We start from the raw sequence: 24,624 nt of genomic DNA on the forward strand, positions 1-24,624 counted from the left end.
TTAATTTCTTTGATTACTAGCAAGAGTAGCCTCTTTTCATGTTTACTAGCCATTTATGTTTCTCCTACTGTGAAGTACTGGTTCATATCTTTTACCTATTTTTGCTTAGGACTTCATTCCTAGCAGCACTGGAAATCATGGACCCAACTCTCTTCTTGTACTGTGTCTGAACTTCCTTGATCTAGCGTATTCTGGTTTTCTTTATATCTCTCTAGCTTTTGCTTCATTGTTTGTGGAATCCTCACCTCTGCCTGCCCTCTCAGATTGGTCTTTCCCACTCTTACCTTTCCATGCTTCTCTCCTTACTCTATAGACTCTATCTGGACAATGACATCAATTCCAGTGGCTCCAGACAGTATCACTAATAATGATTCTCAAATCTATGGATGAGGGTAGAGTACAGGAGGGCATCTTTGGTCAGGGAGCCGAATCAAAATGTCCAGAAGAAGATTTCCCAAATTTCACATCCTCTCTTCCCAATATGTTATTTATTACACATCCTCCATCATGTTGAAAATAATTTATTCAAAAACATGTGCCAGAAATGTCCTAGTCTTTGTGGACAGATTAGTGAAGAGGAGAGACAAAATCCCTGTCTCAGTGTGTTGCATTCTGATGGAAGGAATAACACAGCCAACAAACAGGTGAGCACTTGGCAGTAAGAGGTGTGAAGAGCAGCAAAGTGTTTTGAATGGAATAGGGAGTGACTGGGGTAGGTATTGTTTTTTATAGGGTAGCACGGGGCCGGCTCTTTCATAGTGGGACAACGAACAGACACGTGAATGAAGTAAAGGAGCCATTCAGTCACCTGGGGAAAGAGATTGCTCAGAGATAAAATAAGGACTATTGCCAAATAGAACTATTTTTATGAGTGAGAGAGTTTTACATTCTTTTTCAGGTGTGTTAAGGTGAAAAGAGTTTAAGAACTATTACTGGATCCCAAATGTTTCCTTTTGGCCCCATCTTCCTTCTAAACGTTAGACTCACATGCTCAATTGCATCCCAGACATTTCAAGGATGTTCCACAGGCGCATTAAACTCAGGTTTAAAACCTAAACTCTATCTCCTTTTCTTTCCTCCCCCCTTCTCTTATGCACTCTTCCTCTGAAGTTCTGTATTTCACAACCATTCATCAGGTTGCCCAAGGCAAAAATCTAGGAACCATTCTTGATTCCTCCCTCTCCTTTATCTCCAAATCCAATTAAATCCAATGTCCTATCTACTGTCCATTTCTCCAATCCTACCCCAAGCCAATACTATTATGCACTGAACTACTGAAAAAGCATACTAGTTGTTCTTTCTCTAATTTTGTCACACTCTTCCCCCAATTCACTGTCCTGAGTCAGTAATTTTTAGAAGCATAACATTGAGGTAAACACTGTTTTTGTGTCTATGTTTTTTTCTGGATCATATTAACTTAAAGCAGAACATATGCAAACAAACAACATAAAAACTTTAAAAGGAAAAGAATATTTCGAATGGTGGAAATAAATAATGCTGATAGTTAAATGGAGCAATCTCTGCAGTCTCCTTATGACTGATATAACTCAATGTTACTTAATTATTTCTAAATAAACCCAAACTGGAGCATTTCACAGGAAATGGTGGAAACTGTATAGTCTCTTGAGTTTTCTTAGAGTGACTGACATTCTAGCAGATGCCATCTACAGCCACAAGCCCTCAAGTGCCAACCAAACAGTAGGACTATGAAAGTGTCCCAGTGGAGGGATGGCTACAGTGCTGACAACTACCCAGTGGTTTGTTGTGCAGCCTCTAGAGCAGAAAGTCTATCAAGAATTCCTCCAACAGCAACTCTGCACACAGGCTCAGTCTGAAACCGGACCACACGTGCATCACAGGCCTGCCCCACCAGCATTTTGACAACAAGCACAACATTAACTGTATCAACAGAGCAGCTGTCCAACATACAAAGCAGCATGCTGATGGCGGAATAAAAATGAAAATCCATGATCATAACACGTTTTTTAACCAAATCAAAGGCAACAATCCACATTTGCTCTGACTCTTTAATAATGCTTCTTATTCTTTTCATCTCAAATTCTACTCTGCCTAGAAAGTCAACATTTTCCTTGTTGAGCTCACCTTTTCACTGTCATCTTGGACCCACTCTTACTTTCCAAGTTTTCTAGACCCGTTTTTGTCCCAGAAGTTATGGATGATGTTACAATTCTCTCCAATATCAGAAAATACTATAATTAAGTTAAATTATATTATATATATGGTATGTATATATGACATATATTATATGTCTCTACATATTTATATATATGATATGTGTGAATCATTAGAGTGATCTGATAAAATTCTATAACTATATTTTGCTGAATTAATTCAAAAGACATTTGTTGAATTAACTATCACATGCCAAGCTCTATTCTAGGCATTTGAACACAGTAGCAAACAAGACAGAAAACAATATAAACATACATAGACAAGTAAATAAACAAGAAAAACAGCAGATAATGAGTGAATATAGTTAAAATGAGAGAGAGTGTATGTGACAAAACAGTATGTGGTACTATAAATATAAAAATAAAGAGCAGGTACTCCCAAATAGGTCACATAAATTGTATTGCTCATGACAAACATGTAAACAAAAGGTCAAAATGCAAAGGACTGGGCAAATTATTGATCAAAAATGGAGAGATCAACTCTGCTTGATGGACCAGAGATCATATCTGGGTGTGTATACTTAAGGAAGAGCTAAAAGAATGAGTTGGAGTTTGTCAGAAAATTAGGGAGGAAGAGTATACCAGACTAAGAGAACAGCATAAAGATTCATAAAGTAATAGGAAACAGTCAGGGAATATAAGGATCTGGGCTTTGCTAGAGCCCAGGGTATTAGTGAAGAAGTGCCATGTGACGAAGCTGGACAGTGGGCAAGAGCCAGGCCAAGGAGGCCACATGTACTATGTTAGAGAATTCATATTTTATCCAATTAGCAACACGGGACCATCAAAAGATTATAAGGCATGAAATAAGGAAGTCAGAGTGGAGCTTCCTCTGCATATGACAGATCAGATGGGAGGAGGCCTACACGCAGGTAGACAACTAGGAGACCACCGCAGTTCTCCATGTGAGGGGTGATGGATAGAAGCTCTGGCAAGAAGAACAGAGGGGAAGAGTGGCACAAGAAATGTTATGGAAGTGGTAACCAATTGAACAGGGGGGTGAGAAAGCTGAAGGGGTCTAAGAAAATTCCAGGTGCACAGCTTGGACGATGGGTGGTGGCACAGTTCAACAATATAAGTAGTGCAGGAAAGGAAGAGCTCTGTAGAATAAGAAAATGGTTCACGTAAGGCTATGTGGAGTTTGATTTAACTATGGACCTTTCCAATGGGCAACTTAATGCTTGGATCTAGAACTAGAGAGACAGGTCTGGGACATGGCTTTAGATTAGATTAGGGAGCAATTAGTCATCAAATAGTTTAAGTCAATGATATAATATGTGGACTAAGCATGGGCTTTGAAGTCAGAGAGACATGGGTTTGAATTCTATCTCAGTCCCTTACCAGCAGTGCAGCCCTGGGCAAATGACCTAGTTTCTCTGAGCTTTAGTTTCTTCATCTATAAAATGAACACAGCAGCTCCACACAGAATTCCTGATCTATTCTTCAATTTCTAGTTTTTTTTTCCAAATTCCTATATTAGTAGTACAACTTTAGCCCTCAAGGTGAGGAAATTTTTTTTAATTTCCTCAAAGGTTTGCCAAAATCCATCCCCTCAGGTTCTTCTGTATTTGCCCAACCAGAACAGGTCCTTGTGATTTATTCTGAAAGTCAGGATTGCTATATATAAAAGTTGCTCAGGTGGATGTGTGGAAATGTGTGTAATTTCTTTTTAAGGTGAACGTTTAAACTGCGAGAATACCCAGGAGTGTGGGAAGTGGAGGAAAGTTGCTTTAAACAGAGGATAAGCCAATAGCACAGAAGAAACAAAATCAGTGCAAAGATAGGTGGCCCCAGCCTTAGAGTAAAAGTAGACCCAAAACTGTTGGGTTAAGGATAAGCCAGGCATTTGTTCAGTCTCTAATCTGACACAATCTGAAATTGTCACAAGAATAGATTATTCATAACGTTTTCTTAAACCAAAAAGTGGAGACAGAACTTTATTGAGAAAAATTATAGATATATTGACCAGGTGACTATCCAAATTCAGCTTAACTGAATTAAAGTCCATTGATGGATGAATGGGTAAGAAGGTGTGATATATATACACACAACAAGATGTTACTCAACCACTAAAAAAAAAAAAAAAGAATGAAATCTTGCCATTTTTGACAACTTTGGATGGACTTGAAGGGTATCATGCTAAGTGAAAGCAGACAGACAGAGAAAGACAAATGCTGTATGATTTCACCTACATGTGGAATATACAAAGCAAAACAAATGAACAGACATAATGAAACAGAAACAGAGCCATGAATGCAAACAGGTTTTTGCCAGAGGAGTGGGTGGGGAAGACAGAAACAGGTGACAAAGATTAAGAAGAACAAACTTCCAGTTGTAAAATATGAGAGTCATGGGTATGAAATGTACAGTGTGTGGAATATAGTCAATGATTAGGCATGTATCATTGTATGGTGACAAATGCTAACTAGATTTGTTGTGATCATTTTGAAATGTACATAAAATCAGACCCCAATGTTGTGTAACAGAAACTATACTTGTGGATCAAGTATACTTCAAAAACAAACAGACTCAATAAGATCAGATTTGCAGCTACCAAAGACAAGTAGGAGAAGGGGAAATTGGATGAAAGCAGTCAAAAAGTACAAACTTCCAGTTACAAGATAAGTAAGTACTAGGGATCTAATGTACAACATGATAAATATAGTTAACACTGCTGTACATTATACATGCAAGTTGTAAGGAGAGTAAAACCTAAGAGTTTGCATCACAAGGAAATTTTTTTTTCCATTTCTTACTTTTCTATGTATAGGAGATGATGGATATTCACTAAACTTACTGTGGTCATCATTCCATGATGTATGTAAGTCAAATCATTACGCTGTACACTTTAAACTTATACAGTGCTGCACGTCAATTACACTTCAAGAAAACTGGAAGGAAAAACAAGTTTTAAACACATTATAACATTCCAGATATGCTTTACCTTGGTCATTATTCTTTGGAATCTTCTGCGTTCAAGCCACCCTCTGATAAGCGCCTGTATGACGGTGATCATTTTAACTATGTTTTTGGTTATTAATTTTTTCCTTCCCCAGAACACTTGGAAGATTTCTATGTGTGGTCCAATTCTTTTAACTTTATTGCCAAATTTATCACTTTTACTTGGAATCGGTTTTACACTAAAAATAAAACATAAAACTTCATTGTTAATAAGGAAAATAAACATTCCTGAAGTCTTAAATTCGTTTTGATAATGAATATATTGAAGTAGGAAATACACTGTAATTAGCACATATAATTCATATACATATATAACCTGAACATGTCAGTAGGATTCTCCAAAGAAGGTTGAATATGCCAGAATCTGTATAATATGTATCAAATTAACCTTCTGAAGAAAGGAAATCCAAAAGTAGGTAAAGTTGTCAAAATTCACCCACAGCTATACAAATGAGAGATACAGTATCTAAGGAACAAAATAATTTTCATATGACAGGGCACACTAGTAAACATAACTTTCTCGTCCCAGAAGCTATTTTAAACTAAAGACTGCTTCAGAATTATTTGGCACTGATACTCTGCTTACCAAATATCATCTGAAAAGTAATTTTATTTTCCAAATGCTCTCAGTTGCGAGGCATGGTGGTGTATTGATAGGGTCGTGGACTACTAGACAGCAGGAAGGATGCATCATACCGGAAATCATGACTAGTCCTACAATACTGATATGGATGCCCTCGCAGTGATGAGAACCACGTGAGAAAACTGCAGACTTCCTAATGTGAACAGACTGTCTGCAACCTTGGTACTCTTGTGCCTGCTTTTTTCCTTTATATATCTGTTGTATATTTTATATGGTAGTCAAAGTTTTCCAGTCTTCCAAAGTTCAAAGTGTAGTTTTCTTACAATTCTTAGCATCCAAACATGCTTTTTTCTTCTTAATTGCTTTTGTTTCTGCATCTTTCACATCTGAAGTTCCACTGAGATGCTTAGGTCATTTCACACACTGGAGCTGAGTCTTACCCTAAAAAGACCTCTGAATCCCAGACCCAACTTTCTTGATTTCAAGTGAATATCACTGACGCTGCTTCTGCATTTTTTTCTCCTCTGAGTCTGTTTTGATATTTGCACTAAACTGGTTCTTGTCGAGTCCTATTCTGTTTTGTACGTAGCCATTATTTTTCTTCCATGTCGGAAGCCTGATTTTGACTACTGGACCCAGCCATCTAGTCTCTGTTGGCTGGTAGATGGTAGATGACAGGGGACCTTTTTCATTTGTCTTTTCTGTTAGTTTGTCTTGAAGCTTGTGATACTTCTGATATGCTCTGTATTATATGTCATTTGAATACCAGTAATAGCTAAAATCATTTAAGAGATAATTTTGTACCCACTACAATGGAGATCAGCTTCAGATCAACAGACTTTCATAACAAGTATTCCTTGGAGATCCTTTTTGACTCCCAGACCCTCCTACTCCCAAGAAGCCACTACTGGCTAGTGAGATTTACTCAGACACAGAAAACTGTCCTCCATATTTACCTTTGCCCTCTAGCTGAAGAGGTAGAATTGAGGCTATTATTTTTCTTTGTGTTCGTGTATATAAATGAAAAATGTCCTTTCCATGCTTGTGAAATAAAGGAAGTTAGTTTTGTATGATGTTCTTGTAACTATAGTTCTTTTGCATCTTTGGTTGGTTCTTTCCCTCATTCTCTCTCTTGAGAAAACTTTTGTAGATTAATGAGTCAAAAATATAACATTTTGTTCTGTGAAGAAATATTTAGATAGACAAAGCTACCAGAAGAGGCAAAGAAAACAAAGCAAAGTTTTCTTTTCGTTTGTTTAAATTAAGATTTATTTTGAATAGCTTAGAAAAGAAGGAGCTGTGCCTTCTAAAAGTATTTTTTGCTCAGTTAATATAACAATTTTATAAACAGGTCTTCATGTATGAGATTAACTGGGAATGCGGATGAAATAGAAATGATTCATTCTGGCCTGTCCTGAGTTTCAAGACCTACTGTGAAATAGAAAGGATTCTGAGTTCATGACTTTTCCTCCTTTCTCTCAGAAAAGTAAGAGAAGTCTTCTAGAAATACCTAAATGAGCCAACTTTATAGGTAAAGTGCCATGTTCTAAAAATAAGGAGTGAGTAAGTTTTAAAGGAATACGTGTGACTGACTGTAAGGTGATATGTGATGTACACTGTAGAAGCACCAGCAGTGGTCAGCGGAGCTCTGCTGGTCTCCTAAGTTGCCTTGAATGGCACAGAGTTCTTATTCATGTACTCAAAAGTGCACATGACGCCGTACCAGTTCTTAGCATGTACCCCAAGAGGCCTCATACAGTTCCATGCTCATGGAATCCTCCATCTCTGAGAACAATCCAGCAAGCCTCTACAGGATGAGAGACCACATGAGAAGAGACAAGACGAATCCACCTGAGTGAGCCCAGGTTGTTATCAGCTGAGTCTGGACTAGATCATCAAAACCGACTCATGAAAAATAAAGGTTGTTGTTTTCAACCTCTAAACTTTGTGATGTTACTGTAGCAATAAATTACTGATACACATATTTATGTTTATACCCAAAGGGTAATACAGTAATTGTCTAATTGATTTTTAAAAGATTTTATTTCAGAGGTAAATTATTGCTGTCAAGTAGTGACACTTGTGACAAATGCTTTATGGGGTAAAGGTTTTAAAAACCTGAGGTTTGCCTCAAGTTTTGCCAGTTTTGCTAACCATGCAACATAGACATCTTCTTGTTTTAACCAACACCTCTTAGGTCATCTATGTTATTGAAATTGGCCCCAATAAAGCACCAAGTTAATGATATTAAACCAAAAGTTGCTAAACAAACTTATTTGGACACAACCATGCCTTATGAGTGCAACTTGACCACGAGGTAAGGCTGAGAAAGCAAACTGGCAACTTGTCTTTTCTCCATCATGAGCAAGTATGCACATTAACATCTCAGTCAGGGGAAGAAAGGCATCTTTTATTCCATGATAAACAAACACAAGTAATTTCTCTCTGGAACTTATCTCCAAAAGAACTGAAATCTTTAAAAAAAAAAACTGTATGTGTAAGGATATCCATCATAGTTTCATTTTATGATGGGAGAAATTCAGAAACAAGTATCTAAGGAAATTGTACTATATCCAATCAATAAATTATTATGAGGTCATAAAAGTGATGTTTATGAAGATTATACAATAACCTGAGAAAATATGATTTCAAAAACTTGTATCAAGAGAATAAGAGAAATTATATCAAGAGATATTAAATTATATGCATTATAGGATTGCAACATTATTTTCTTAATGATGTATGTAAATAGGAACAGAAAGATAGAAATCAAAACTTTATTGGTGACTATCACTACAGTGGCTGTGAATCAAGGGTGGCATGAGAACCCTCTGAGAAATATTTTCAAAGAACTCTTATTCAGGAACTGCCCTATAGATTCTGATTCATTAAGTCCTCCAATAAAACCCATGCAAATCCCTGATTAAATACTAGGTTGTAAAGAAACAACACTAGTTATAAAGCAAAATGTTTACTTCTTGGTTTCCATTTTGTTTAAATTTGAAATAGACAAATATACATTGCATAATATAAATGAAAATTATAATAACTAAACCCATTAATACCAGTAATAGTGGCAATCTTTTATTAAGCATTTACTCCCAATACACTTTCTGCTTTAATCTGCAAAATAATTTTATTGGATAAATGTTTCTAGTCTGATTTAATAAATTAATGCTGAGAGAAATTAGGTGATGTCCCAAGATCACGAAGTTGTGATTAACACAGAATTCAAAGCCCATCTTGAACTATGTATGATAAAATCAAGACAGGACAAAATTATGTCATGACTTTAGAGAGGTTGGCACTGGCAAATCCCAATCCTCAATGGTTAGATTGATTTGAGTGAATGGCTTCAGGTTTTCTTTTTCTTTTGTTTGTTTCAGAGATATTAAAGACAGTCATACCACATATACTGACTCTATTACATAAATGGTCAACTTCATGCAGGGTACAAGAATCAGCAGCATGTAGGTGTGATGCAGGAAATATATTGTGACTGTCTGATACATGGAGGCAGAGTAACCTCCTCTGAATTAAAGAATCAGTAGAAACTATCTTTTGCTTACTTCTCCAAATGTAATTTTTACATTTACCTTCCTTCATAATGTCTTAATACCATTCTGATATGGAGATAATTATCATTTTTTATAGATTTTACAGTTCTGATATGGAGATAATTATTAATTTTATGGATTCTCAGCCACTAAAGAGTCTCTGTAAAACTCTTTTAGGCTAAAAGTTACATATTACAGATATAAAATAAATAAGTCCTGGGGATGCAGTGTACAGCATGGTGACTATAGTTAATAACACTGTATTGCATATTTAAAAGTTGCTAAGAAAGTAGATCTTAAAAGTTCTCATCACAAGAAAAAAAATTTGTAGCTGTGTAGTGATGGGTGTTAATAGGACTTTCTGTGATCATTTCACAATATATACAAATATCTAATCATTATGTTGTACACTTGAAATAAATGTGATGTTATATGTCAATTATATCTCAATTTAAAAAAAAACTCGTTTAGAAAGTCTTTATAAAGATAAAAATGTCAGTCATTAAAGGCTAGATATGAAACCAGTTTTCACCATAAAGAGACCACCCTCTTTTTCCCCAAACCACCTTTTACTAAAGTCACTCTAAAAAGTTTAAGAGAAAGACCAGAACTGAAGAGCTGAATTTGCCTCTTTCACTTGAGATCTGACAAATCTATGATCAAGGTATCAGACCAAATAGTTTTCAGTGAGAGGAGAAATCATTAAGCAAGATTACATGTGAGAAAAGAGACAATAAGTTAATTAGTAAGTTCATCGTGTCTGAACATTAGACACTGAGCTTGGCAAACATTTGAAGAGGGAATTTCCTTTCAACTGCTAATGCTTATATGATAATATGTATTAAACACTAACTCAGTTTTAGAGTTTGGTTCAGATATTGCTACTAATTAGCTTTGGCTGATATTGAAGTATTTTGTATGCTCCATTTATAAAAGCACTCTTTGCACATCTGTTCACAGGTTGAAAGTGATTAAGGGATACTTATTTTGGCTGTTGTAAAAGCCAAATACTTTTTAAGCTGCAAATATGTGGCAAAACCAGTTCAGGCTGCCAAGTTCAGAAATACATTAGAAGAGATTTGTGATGCTGCCTCCCTTCCCTTATTCCTCTTCCAACCTGCACTATCGAAAAGTAAATATCGTCACTTGCCTGATTAGACTAGCATGCCTGCTTTGTCCAAATGCTTTGCAATTTGGTTATAATTTACACAATTTACTCTGATTTGGATCCTCTGCTACCAAGCTGTGTCGAGGGCTTTCGTTTCCTGTACGGGCAGCCTTGAAGTGGAGACATGTGATGCCCTTCTGCTTTGAATGCTGGATCTGAAAGCAGCTTGGCTAACGAGTGAAACAAGTTTGTGGCCTACTTTAATGCCCTATATGAGGTCTGTTCAGTTTAAAAACAATGCATTAAATTCAGCATGGGTGGTAGAGGTTTTTTATGAACAGGGATATAATACATTTCCATGATTAATACTGTCTCAATGTTATTTATTTGCAAATCTTGCCAAGGGTTTAGTACTTCATGCTAGCAAAACCTGTTCACTTAAAAAAATCAGAGCAGGGTTCTTGAAACTTTAAAAAATCAAATGCAATCCTCCTGAAATGTAAGATAGAATCACTTTAATTTAGACAAAATTTTAAATAGTTTAAATATCTGAATGTGTTTTCTTCTGGGCTTTCTCTATGCTTCTTTTGTGTTCTGATCATTCCTCACAATGCTAGCCTGCCTTGACCCAAAACAGCCAAGAGACCTCTTATTTTTGGAGGCCCCCAGTTCCACAGCAATCTCTTTAACCAGATCATATTAAAGGGCGGAGGCTAATATTCTATTTGAAGCCTCTGAGGGTACTTGCCTTAAACAATCACCTAAAGTGCTCTAACTAGTACCCATCCAGAAATGCAAATGCTACACTGGGCTGGGAGTATGTCTGCTCCCTGCCCCACCTGATTTTCCTAGGAAGACATCTCTCAGCCCATTATGTCAGATTTCTGGAAAGATGGATTTTGTTTTTGCTGCTGCTGCTTGGTTTGAATTTTCCAACAGCTCTTCTTCAAAATAAGAAAGAAATTTTTAAATTCCAAATTCAGTTTAAAAAAACACAATTATTCTTTCTCTTATGTATAAACATTCTGGAGGAGAACTATTTATTATGAATTAAACTGAAATTATCGTTTCACACAAGAGAAAAGCAAAAGCAGAAAGGAAATACACGTTTTGTTCAAACTTAATGGACTCTGACTTTATGGGCAAGGTAATTACGGTGCACTTCCAGGGAATTCTCTTTAATACAAACAGTTAAAACTCCTTTTTATTGTGTCTATGTGTTTCATCTGTAGGACATTGAAGAAAACTACTCCTGAAGATGTCTGTAATGACCTGGGCATTTATGCCACAGGTGTAATGGGAGCTGATTTTACTGTGGCACAGTGACCACAGTTCTCCATTTTTCACAAGCTTGTCTATGGAATAGGGAACACAGTGAGTTGTCTGCTCTTTCTCCCAAAACATCAATTTATGTCTCTTGGGATAGCCCTTTGCTCCCAGCCCAAACTTGAGGCAGTTATGGAGGAAAGCTGGCTCTACCCACTGCCATCCATCTCTCTCATGTCTACTCAAAAAGAGCAGACAATGAAGACCGGTGCACAGGTTCCTTCTCCCTAGAAGAGGGCTTTAGGTTAGGAGAGAAACCCCCACAAAAGTTCAGGTGACTGTAAAAACAATTCCTGATATTATACTCAGTATTTCATCCCCAACCACACATGTGTTTTAGGGACTGTCATTCCCTGGAGTCCAGGAGACCCTCAAGCAAGCACACACACAGAGTGATGGTCAGGAAGCAAGCTGAACTCTATTAGAAAAGCAGGAAATGTGGACAGTCTTCACAGCAACCTAGAGAGGAATGGTACTTTGTATCCCTACCTCCCCTGGGTTCTGCCTCTCTACTTTCCCTCTGTATGAGTACTTCCATGAAAAAGTGATAGAAAATCTGATTTTCCCTGCCTGAGACATTCATGCATCCTCATTTTACTTCTGTGTGCAGGGTTACTGTGTGTTCTCCCTCCTGTTATTCTGCTTGCTGCTCCTCAGACATTTTCCTTCTGCTTCCACACAGGAATTGGTACCAATACGTTAGCTGCCTTCCCTCCTCAGTTATTGTTCATATCAATAAGGTGAAATTACTTTTTGCAGCAGCAGACAGAAATTTTATTCATTGGCCAACAAATGGAGGAGGAGGAGCTCTTGCTCTAAAAGCACCTTCTCCCCGAGTGTAGGCGAGGACAAGCTTCTTATAGGAAAAGGGGCTAAAAGGGTGGAGACCAGTGTCACTTAGGCTCATGGAAGTGGGAGATGATTTCCTGGAATGGGATCCAGGACTCTTTTCTGCCCCTTTATGGTCCTTTAGGGTTTGGGTCACAAGTGGATGGAACCAAGATGGTGCCCTCTGGTGGGGATTTTAGTGTTAAAATGAGATGACAATGAGCTGTAGAGAGATCTTTGTCCCAGTTTTCAAGTTCAGCCAGCTTATACCAGTTTCTTGTGGATAAGTCCTCTGGTTCTTGTCATGTAAACACAGCTAGAAGATATAGTCAGTTTGGTTTTCTGCAAGCTTTCCCAGAGCTTGTTATTAGAAACAGGATAGAGGGCTTCCTTGCTCCTTTGCCTAAGACAGGGGTGCCTGTGTTTACTAGAGACAGTTTATGTACAGATTAGGGACCCTCAGGTGCTCCCCTGGGTGACAGAATCACAGCTACACAGGACCTTCCCCTTGAATCAGGCCAAGCCATTCTTTTTCCCAGTTGCTGATTCCACGTGGTCAGTTTTTTCCCTGCTGCTGCATCCTTCGGCAGACATGGGTGGAGTTAGATACATCCCAGGCACAGAGAGGAAGTAACTCTCTCCAAGTCACCGCTATTCCAGGGAAGGGAGTGCAACTCCCCAGTTCTGCCAGGAACCTAAGCCAATATGCACTAACTCAGTTTTACCAGAGAGCCTGTCTCTGGGTGCTTGGCTACTCTTGTGTCCTCTTTGCTGCTGCAGTGCTTTGTCCCACCCAGTCAGGTAAGATTAGGACAACCTGAGGGTGCTGACATGCTGGGCTCTGGACACATTCAGAGCTCCAGGCTGCTAGCCGTCTATTGTGCAACCTGCTCCTGCTTGAGTACAAAGCCCTCTTGAGAAGGTCCCCGGCATGAGAGGATAAGTAATGGAAGGAAGACACCAAAATTCCACAATTAACAACTAAGAGGAAGTTTCAAAGTTCTTGGCAGTGGTCAAGCAAGAGACCAGTAGTTTCTGAAGATTCAGAGTAAAGTAGACATTTTAAGGGCCAGGGAAATAGTCATGAGCGAGGAAAGTTGGGGAAGATGGAGGATCAGCACAAAGGACACACCAAGCAACATAAAATGATATTAGGAAAAAAGTTGATGACTGAGGCACTCACTTATTTGACCTAGACTTAGCTATCTTTATTCTCTACTGACAGCACTGAGAAATAATCCTGAGGATGGTGGGACGGGAAGACTGAAGGTGCAGCTAAATAATAACACCTGACTTGGAGGTAACCGTGTGTTTTGAAATGGTAGCATTTCCCAGGAAATGCAGTTCTCTGGTAGCTATTTTCCCAGATAGTTTGCTATCACAAGATTATAGTGCTAGGATATCATTAAGGTGATTTACCACAGCTTTCTCTATTAGCTAGACAACCCTAGGAAAAAGCAACTACGTCATCCTAGAAATTGACAGAGCTGAGAATAGAGGGAAATACTGGACATAGTCCAGTGTATCCTCCAGCATGAAACTCAAAGTGTGGTCTGGAGACCAGCAGCATCAGCACCACCTGGACTTTAATGGAAATACAATACCTCAAGCTCAACTGTTTCTATTTTGCTCAAGAGGCAAAAAAAAAAAAAAAATCAGACTAAAAAGGACAGAACAAGTACTAATAAGAAAGAACTGAAGCTCAAACCAAGGAAAAATGTCATAAACAAAATTAAAGCTGCTCTTAGTTAAATTTTCTAGGCTCAGGCAAATAATTTTCCAGATTCATCTGTTGATCTGCTGTCTTGGAGAAACTGGAGGATGAATGTCATGTAAGAATTCTGGAGAATAGCAAATGTCTTCATTTTCTTAAAAGGAAAGAGTAAAAAAATTGCAAAGTATGAGCCAGTAAATTTAACTTCAGATTGTATCAGTTATCAGTTGGATGGTATGTGAGGAACTAAAGAAAAGTAGCAGTGGTGCCAAGAGCCAGAATGTATACAAAGAGAACGTCGTGCCATCCTGAATTCATTTCCTTTATTTTAATTTAGTTTTATTATTGTTTTTGTTTTGTTTTCACTAGATTGCTATACCAGGGAATGATTTATGATGTTTCTGAATTTCAGGAAGGCAAATTTCAAGGTTCTTATAAAATCTTTGTAAACAAGGTAGAGAATAAAGGCTGACTGAGTAGTTTTGGGTGATAGAGTGGATAGTATCATTACTGGTAAGAGAGGGAATACAGGAGAAAAGACACAGGAGAGAGAACACATAATTATTTCAATTTTGAGACATGGTTATGGGATATTCCAGTGAAGAGACATAGGAAGCAGTAGAAAGTCTGAAATAGAAACTATAGATGCCTGGAAAGGGAAAAAGTTCATTAGAAGGCAGAGAAAAGATCCAAAAATTTAATTCATGCATTAAATGTATATTCATTTATTCATTCATTCATTCACCTAGTATATGATTCTCTTCTAGGACTGAGGAGTCACTGGTAAATAAAACATAGAAAACTCCCTGTCCTCATTAAGCTTATATTCTATTGGGAGAAACACAATAATCAAACAAGCTAGTTATAGAGTATCTTAGAAGACAATGTGTGCTATGATAAAAAAATAAAGCAGGGTAATGCAGTTGGGGTATGCTAGCAGGTATGGAAGATACAATTTTAAATAGTGTCAGGGCAAGTGTAGGATTATTGAAAAGGTAACATGTGAGCTAATTATTTGAGGCAAATATGGTAAGGAGCTAACTTTAATGCTGAAATGTGATAGTTTCACTGGTAGCTCTGCAATTGGTTAATACACATGTTATACAATTAGTTCCTCTCAGACCCATGAGGACGGTTAGGTACCTTTCTTCCAGCATTGCAGTTACTACATAACTTAATTCTCTGGGTCTACCACCCTTCAACACTGTGAATTCCATGAGAGCAACTAATTTTCTTTGTGTGCTTGGCAATATATAATAGATGAAGGGAAGAAAAAGGAGGGAGAGAAATAAAGAGAAAGGAGGGACCGAAAAAGAACAGAATGGGGATGCATTAGAATATCTGAGAAAGCCTCAAGGTTTGCGTGTTTGACGTTTTATTTGTTTTCCACAATTTAAAGCAACGTGAGTATTGCCCTTAAGGAACTGACCCCCAAAGGCTTCCTGTTAATCTAGAGTGTCTACGGTTTGGTCTCATTGTAAACTGTATTCATATAATTATATCTGAAATACTGTGTTCTTTCTAAAGCATCATACTTTAAGAAAGATACTTTTGAGTATGGTGGGCACCGGGTCTTTTCCTCTGTTTTCACCTCCTTTTTCCTTGTGGAATTGCACTTCTCCCTCTCCACTCATGTGACTTCTCCACGATGGGGCTGCTCATGCTATCCAAGCTGGAAGGTTAGCCAGAATATCTCTGTGTGTGTGTGTGTGTGTGTGTGTGTGTGTGTGTGTGTGTGTGTGTGTGAAGAGACTCCTTTTGGTAACAGCAGGAAGTAAGTCAATTACAGATAGCTGGAAGGCAGCCATTTTCCTTACCACATGGAGAAAAAAGTCTATAGTAAGAGGTTTTAAAGCCAAGCAGGGGCAAGCAGAGATTTAAAATGAATGAAAGGAGCACACATCCTGAAGACATTACTTGAGTCTGTTCAATCAGTTGAGCCTGAGGTGTTACTAGATACCAAGAAAGACGCCCACCAATACTCCAGACTCTTGGAATCTCCACTTACGTGAGCAAACAGATTTAAGCACAATTTTGCTTGAGCTGATTTGAATTAGCATTCTAACAAAAATGTTGCAAACACACACACACACACACACACACACACAAACACACACACACAAACACACACACACACACACACGGGGTGGGAGGAGCATCTAAAAAAAAGAAAATTGGTAAAGAGTGGCTTCAAGAAGACAGAATTAGGACCAATGTGGATCAGTTCAAGGGGATAGAGAACTGTCTAAAAATCTGAGCATTCTCTAGAATGAAGTGGGATTCCACTTCAACAGACGCATTACTAATCTCTGGAGTTTTCAAATAGAGGTTATGTGGAGATTCATCCTTTGGATAGAGGGTTTCAGTAGAAAATTTCCAAGGTTCCTTCAACTCTGAGATTCTATAATTCCCCAAAGACAAAAGACACAAGGGGAAGTATCACTGGGAAAATATTATCTACTATAACTCTATTTTCAGAAAATGCTTAGGCTGGGTACTGACTCAGAAAAAACTGTTCACAGAAGGTATCTAACCATAAACAAGCTAATATTACACTAGAAGGTAACAAATTTTAGAAAAGGTTAAAAGAAAAGTATTAGGTAGCAAACTATAAAATTGTTTTGAGATTAAAATAAGAGTACTTAATCCATGACAGGAAAAAAATGATAGATAAATGCAGTAATTCTAGAGAGATAAAGGAAACATTAGAGTACCTAGATAAACCTCCAGACTCTGAAATGTGAATTTCATACTTAGATATACCAGGAAATGCACTATATTCCATTATATCAAAAAAGAGAAAATTTAAAATTGATAGTACAATTTTGCCTTTTAGTAACATGTTAGTGAGTCATTTCCAGTTACTACTACCCTTTTAGCTCTAGTATGCTACAAACTAGGAAGGAGGAAGTATACAATGATTCCTCATCTATATATTTCCATGAACTATCTGGATGCTTGGAATTCTAAAGAATGAAAAAAAGAGGAACTTAAGGTTTCCAAAATGGTACACTTCGTAGAAGCTATATTTAAATAATGTTTTTAACATCCAGAATTGAAACAAATTAAATACTAAAAAGGTGAAAGGCTGATGACCAGCCTCCGAACTTCTTACAAGTACAAATTTAATATTATGAATCAAAAATAGAATGTTTTTCCTCTATGAATTCTATGAATTAAAGACCCATCGATTGTTCTTATCGGAAATCAATTAGTCATTTTTAAAAACAATTACGTACTTTAGAAATTCAACAAAAGGTAAATTTATCACTAAAGTCATGTGACTCTGCAAGGGATGAACAGCTCTCTGCAGAAAGACATCAAAGGAGGATAAGTGTTTTATTCATGGAATACAATAGATTACCTGAAGGGAAAAGGAGATACTATTTGCAATACAGTTAGAGACACCAAACAAATTGAAGTGGTCCTCAAGGAAGACATAAAGAAAATCTTTCTCACAGAAAATAAAAGCACAATGTCATCCTAATAGTATAACAGACTACAATCAATATAGCTTCTGGCTCACAAGTTTTGCTTAGATACTGAGAAAGAACTCTGCATGCTGATGCATTATTTCCTTTTAGTTAATAATATAAACTGCTCTTGATAGTTTTATACTAATGATACTAGACAAATAAGAGAAAATGTGTTAAGCATGAAGAAGTTAATGAAGATATTAAAAAGATGATGCTAGGAAAAGACAAAATCCCACTTTACTGCAAAGTATCATCCACTTTTACCTTTATCAGGGTAAAAAATATACATACATACTATAACTCCTGTATGTATTACTTTTTTTAAAAAAAACTAAAAATTAAGAGTTACATCTAATTGGCTTTAATTCTTTCTGGTTTAGAAATCTTAAATAAAGCACTTTACTTTAAAAAAAAACAGTAAAACTCATAAAAATGTCCCTTTGGCAATTCTAATGGAAATGAAATTGCTTGGCACTCTTTGAAAAGTTTAACATAACCTTCCTTTCCCTTAAAAAATGGTTTTAGGCTTTGTCAACCTTATTTTCACCTGAAAGATTTCTAACAGTCCTCTGACACAAGAGTTCTAACAATTTCAAAATTTATCATTTAAGTTGAAATATTGAGGAAGGAGAAACTTTCATTCAGATATCAAATAATTTAGTTTTATAATGTTCATCTATGAAAATTAGATTCTCTAAATGTTGGGCAAGATTGTACATGAAATGAATATCTATAGCAGAATTGAAAAATCAAGACAATAAGATCATCTCTCTCATAAAAATACACAAATTTATATTTAAGAACCCCAAAATAAAACCAATTGTGTGGAATCTGCAATCCTGTAAATTTATCCTAAATGTGCTGGATTTGAGCATTATAGCTCTCTGGTTAATAATGTTGCTAACAAAAAATCTTAGGTACTTCGGTATACATATTTGCACAGCAAATAGACCTAAGCGATACTATCTCATCTGTTTTTCTCCTTCTAAATTTTGAGAACTTCACAGTTGGAAAACAAAACAAAACAAAACAAAACAACAACAACAACAAAAAAAACAGGAAGATGGACCAAAAAAAATAGAAATGTGAAAATTTGCCTTTTAGGCTCATAATCATTGAAGATTAGGACAACAATAATTCTCTCTCCCTTATCTACCACTTTTTCTCCATATAAGGCAACAGGTTCCATTCCCTCCCAAGAATAGGAGTAGGTGCTCAGATTTGCAGTAATTCCAAATCAAGTGCAGCAACAGCATTTTTAGTTTGCTTAATTTCCCATCCCCACCTTCTAACAGCCAAGTGACTGCCTCCTTAAAAAATACTGCTGAGTGGGTGCATAAACCAGTTCTATTTGCCAACTGTAGAGGGTTCCCACAAAGCTTGTGGGTTTGTGTAAATGAATTACTTCATTTTTTTCTATAACTAAGAAGGGTAAAAATAAAACAAACTTTCTTCTATTTACTGTACCCAGGCAATGGTAATATATACGTGACACATTTTCACCTTTTAAATGCAAAAATACTTCAGAAATTAGCCAGTACCTTACAGAAGTTGACTGATGACTGATAGAAGGTTATAATATACTTTGTCTCATGCAGACTCTAAGGGAACTTCTAGTTGAAAATACATGGGAAATTTCTAACAAAAAAAAATGCTTTAAGACAAGATTTGAAGGGTCCCACATTTGGATTCTAAAGTTCATGGAATTTTTATGATAGAAATGGTACCAGATTTCAAATAAACAAGAAAATCTTAATATTGTTTCACTTCAATATTTTCAATGAAACGTGTCTGTATGTGAAATATTTATAGTTTTATATAGTTCACTGCATCACTTTACTTTCACTTTGTTTCACTTTCTCTCTTTCTTCAGAATTCTATCTAGTAACATGTTTTGATCATTAGAGCCACTCCTGAATTTACTAAATGATTAGTTTCAGTCTACTTCTCTTAAGTAATCATCAGAAAGGTTGTAAATTTTTAGATAGAAATGGCATAAAAGCAGCATGATTGAGTAAGAATACTGTAATTGAGGGTTGTATTCTAGTAACAGTTATTTTTTGTGTGATGTTGAAACCTTGAAGAAGTCACTTACTCTTTTTAAATCTTTCATTTTCTCAACTGGAAATTAAAAGAATTAAATCAAGTGCTCTCTGAACTTCCCTTCAGCCATCATCCTCTAAAATGCTTAAGATAATCCCTGCAGAAGTTAGCTAGATATCCCTGCAAAACTTTGCTACAGCTCTTTATGCCTGCAACAGATGGTAGACTGTACAGGAAAATATTTAGCATTCAGATTAGCTGGTTGGCTCCAGGAAAATAACTATAATAAACACTCATCTTTCAGACTGTACAATTTTTTTTTATCATTGAAAGGGCTGGAATAAATTTTAATTTTAGTAACACCTATTAGGAAAAAAAAAACTTCTTAATCAAATTAACCCGGTAAAGAATGTTTACAGGAAAAGGACCTACTCAAAAAGATAAGCTAACACTATCAAATAGTGTGTGTGTGTATATATATATATACACACACACACATACACACACACACACACGTATTTTTTTCTTTAAAGCAAGTATTTTTGTGGGAAGGTCTTTGATGACAAGTTCAATTTCTTTAATAGACATAGGTTATTCAGCTTTTCTATTTGTTCTGTGTCAGTTTTGGTATACTGTCTTTTTTCAAGAATTTGTCCACCAATGCAGTAGGCATTAAGTTATTCATATATTCTCATCCTTTTAATGTCTATAGAATATATAGTGATTCCACTTCTTTCAATTTAAACATTAGTAATTTTCACTTTATCTCTTCTTTTTCTTAGTTTTGATAGGAGCTTACAAATTCTTTTAATCTTTTCAAAGAACCAGCTTTTGTCTTTGTTAATTTGCTTAATTGTCTCTGTTTTCTATTTCATTGCTTTCTGTTCTTATCTCTATAATGAGTGTTACATGTGCACTTAAAAGGAATGTATATTCTACAGTTCTTAGATGTAGTCTTCTATAAATGTTAATTAGGTCAAATTAGTTGATAGTTTGTTCAAATCTGCTATATTGTTATTTATTCTTTTTACTACTTTGCTTATTAATTACTAAAAAAAAGCATGTAAAAAGTTTCCACTCATAATTATGGAGTTGTCCATTTTATTCTTTAATCCTGTCAATTTGTTTTATTTATATTAAAGCTCTATTATTAAGGCATACATATTTAGGATTATTATCTAGTTCTGATTAATTCACCCTTTTACAATTATGAAGTGTCCTTTTGATCTCTGGCAATAGTCTGTCAAGTCTACTTTGATGTTAACATAGCCACTCTAGCATTCTTAGGCTACCTTTTTTAATTGTTTATCTTTTCCTAACCTTTTATTTCTAATTAATGTCTTTTTATATCCATCTCTTATAAACAGTATAGAGTTGGTTCTTGCTTTCTTATCCAGCCTGACAAGCTCTTACTTTATCTGTATGTTTATTCTGAATATGTAACACAAATATTTGTACAGTTGGGTTTAAGTCTACAGTTTCCCTATTTATTTTTATTCACTCTACATGTTCCCCTTTTCTTTTGAGTTAACCATATAGTTTTTGATATTCCATTTTACTTTTTGTATTATCTTTTAGGGTTATCTTTTTGTAGTAGTGGCTGCTCTAGGAATTACACTTTGCATTCTTAACTTCTCACACTACTTAGAATTAATGCCACTACTCATGACATGAAAGAAACTTCCAAAAGTAGAAGTCCATTACTTTTGCTATTATTGTCATATATATTTTTGCATATACCTAACTTATAAATACCATAATAATGCTGTGATTTTGCCTTAAATGTTTAATTTTAAAATAATTAGAAAAATATTCATTTTCATATTTTTTTTTATTTTCAAACTTCTTTATTTCGTCTCATAGATTCAAATATCTAGCAGATGCCATTTCTTTCAGCATGAAGAGCTTCTTATAACATTTGTGAAGTGCTGATCAGCTGGCAATATATTCTCATTTCTTTAATTTAGCTGAAAAATTATTTTTTCAACCCCAATATTATGAGAAATTTTCACTAGATATAGAATTATCAGTTGATAATTTTTTAGCACTTTAAAAATATAATTTCATTGCTTCCTGGTATGCATCACTTCCAATAAGAAGACATCCATAATTCTTAGAATTGTAACCCTCTGTACAATGTATATTTTTCCCCCGTGGCTATTTTGAAAGTTTTTCTTTGCCTTTGATTCTCAGCTCTTTGACTATGATATTTCTACATGCAGGTTTTCTTGTATTTATCTTACTTAGATGTGATGATCTTTTTAGATACATAAAGCTGTTTTTCATTAAATTTGGAAATTTTCAGCCATTATTTCTTCAACTACTTTTTCTGCCTTTTTCTATTTCTCTTCTGCTGAGACTCCAATTCACATATGGTAAGCCACTTGATATTAATTTATAAGTCAATCAGTCTTTGCTCATTTTTCTCTCAATCATTGTTTTCTCTCCTTCAGATTAGTCTCTACAGATCTATGCATTTACTGACCTTCTATATTGCCTTCTCCAATATGCTGTTCAACTATCCAATGAAATTTTCATAACAGATACTGTATTTCTCAGTTCCATAATTTTCATTTGATTATTTTCTTTATAGTTTCCATTTATGCACTGGGATCCTCTGTTATTATAAACACATTTTTCCTTAAGTTCTTGAAAATTTATAATAACTGCTTTAGAGCCCTTGTCAGCTAATTCCAACATTTGGGATGTCTTTTTCTTTGCTGTAACCCAAATTTTCCTGTTTCTTAACCTGTTTAATATTTTATTTGTTGTGTACTAGCTAAGCATTGTACACTGTAGAGACTGGATTGTGTTACTGTCCTTGAAAGAATGTTGATTTTTTTTTTCTAAGTGGTAGCAAGGTTACTGGTTTATCATCTTAAACTGGTCAAGGCTTAGCTTACGCCTTTGTTAGGGTGAATCTGTTTGTTTTGTCCTTTGTACTAAGGTAAATCTCTTAGTCCTGGGATATAATCTCCACTCCTTAGGTGTTGGCCTTCTAAGATTTCCAGGGAGAGACTGAGGTATTTACTAAATCCCTATTAATTTGGCAGGACTTAAACTTCAGTTTCTGTCTCACTCCATGGTAAACAGCAACTAACGACTCTGCCTAGGCTTTAAATTCCATAAATTTAAGGAGTCTATCTTGGCACCTAAAATAGGAGGTGCTTAATGTTTGTTGTTAAATGCATAAACTATGAAAGACCAAAGGAAATTTTTCTCAACTAGATAATACAAATTTGTTTTTCCTTTTCCTCTAGAAATTGTTAATTTATTCAATTATATTTTCTGAGTATCTACCACATGCCAGGGATGGTGCCAAGAGCTCTAAATAGAAGTATTCACAGAATCAACACTCCTTGCTCTCATAGAACTTGACATTTTAGCCAGAGATCCTTCCGGTACAATTTAGTTTATAAAGTATAGCAATGACTTTGCAATTAAATGACCTACATTTGAATCCAGCTCTGACATCAACTAGCTGAATGACCCTAAGTGAGATATTCAACCTGAGTTCTTCCATCAGTAAAATGGTGATAATAAAAATATATCATTGTGTTGTTGCAGGAGTTAAATGAAAGTACCTGGTACAAGATAAGCACAGAATGAATGCTATTATGCTATTACTAAATTTATTATGAGATTAGCTCTCAGAAAATACTTAATCTTAAGTTGGATATTTATTTATTGGATATTTAAGTAATTGCATTGCATTATTTCATAGTCATATTGGTCTAGATTCATCATATAGTGAAATTCCACAGTACTTGAACCTTATAGTCAGATGTATTTTGGAATTCAGATTTTCTTTTTTGAAGTCTAGGAAATTAATATAGCATGTATACTATATAGTATGTAATACTCAAGCAGAGTCTGGGCAGTGTCCTGTCATTAAACATATTGATATTAATTAGCTAATATAATTAATGTTAGTATGCGTGCAAACATGAATAGTCATATGAAGTGGAAAAAGTAAAGACTATGAGTAATCATAATCACCTGTCATTTTAAGTCAGGTTTGACACTTAGAGTTTTGGTGCCACCTTAGGTAACATTAACTTACAGTTTCTGGAGCTTTCCAGATTTTGGAAGTGTGAATGAGGGATTATAGTACTTTTATCACCAGAATTTTTGAGTAATTGAGAGAAGAAATGAAGAGGATGTCAGGTAAGAAAAGGTACCCTATAATATATTTAAATAAATCTGTATTTACTAGAGGATTAAATTTCCAAACTGATTGCTTCTGATCAGATTCAGTCTCCAAGGCTTTTTGCTATTTGCATCTATATAACTTGGCACGGTGTATTGCACTGAGTGAGTACTAAAACAATATCTGGTGAAGTCATAAATGAATGTATCACCAGTGAATTAGAAATTACAGGTTTGAAATCTCTCCTTTCCAGAAACGTCACTGTTAACTTTCTACAATCCCTTCTTTCCATCTCATTCTCTAATTTATCTCACAAAATCAGTTGTTTTTCACAAAAGTTTGTCAATAAATTTGCTACACAAAGAAGCAAAGCAATCTTAAGAATCCCTCATAGAGTCACTGAAAGGCATGCTGTACCATAGTGAATTGTAGTTCACAGTTTCTAATAAATAAAATTGCTGAAACATCTTGAAGTACTGTTTACATTGCTTTTACTAGCTGTTGCAAAGTAAACTTACAGCCTGGCCTACTGAATGAGCATTAATACACTCAAAAAATAAGAATTTTTTTCCCCTTGCCCTAGTAGAATGAAATGGGAAACTTTGAAAAAGATATGTTAAAAACATGAGCTTTCAAAAAACCACTTCTTTAAACCAGATACTTAAGAAGTCACGATAAAACCGAAA

General features: G+C 35.6%; 2 protein-coding genes across 2 annotated transcripts in view; one reads left to right on the forward strand and one right to left on the reverse strand.

Annotated features, from left to right (window-relative positions):
• The window catches only part of LOC123618043 (IQ domain-containing protein M-like), a 179,812-nt gene extending 169,225 nt beyond the window's left edge, over positions 1-10,587 (reverse strand). Inside the window, 2 exon segments of the mRNA XM_074346859.1 lie at positions 5,137-5,332; positions 10,511-10,587. Coding sequence (XP_074202960.1) covers positions 5,137-5,332; positions 10,511-10,587 — 273 coding nt within the window.
• Positions 1-24,624, forward strand: part of LOC141573952 (mitogen-activated protein kinase kinase kinase kinase 1-like) — a 640,645-nt gene that overhangs the window by 528,825 nt on the left and 87,196 nt on the right. The gene's annotated exons all lie outside the window — the stretch shown is intronic.

Source organism: Camelus bactrianus, chromosome 18 (assembly GCF_048773025.1).
Source record: "Camelus bactrianus isolate YW-2024 breed Bactrian camel chromosome 18, ASM4877302v1, whole genome shotgun sequence".
Classification (NCBI taxonomy): domain Eukaryota; kingdom Metazoa; phylum Chordata; class Mammalia; order Artiodactyla; family Camelidae; genus Camelus; species Camelus bactrianus.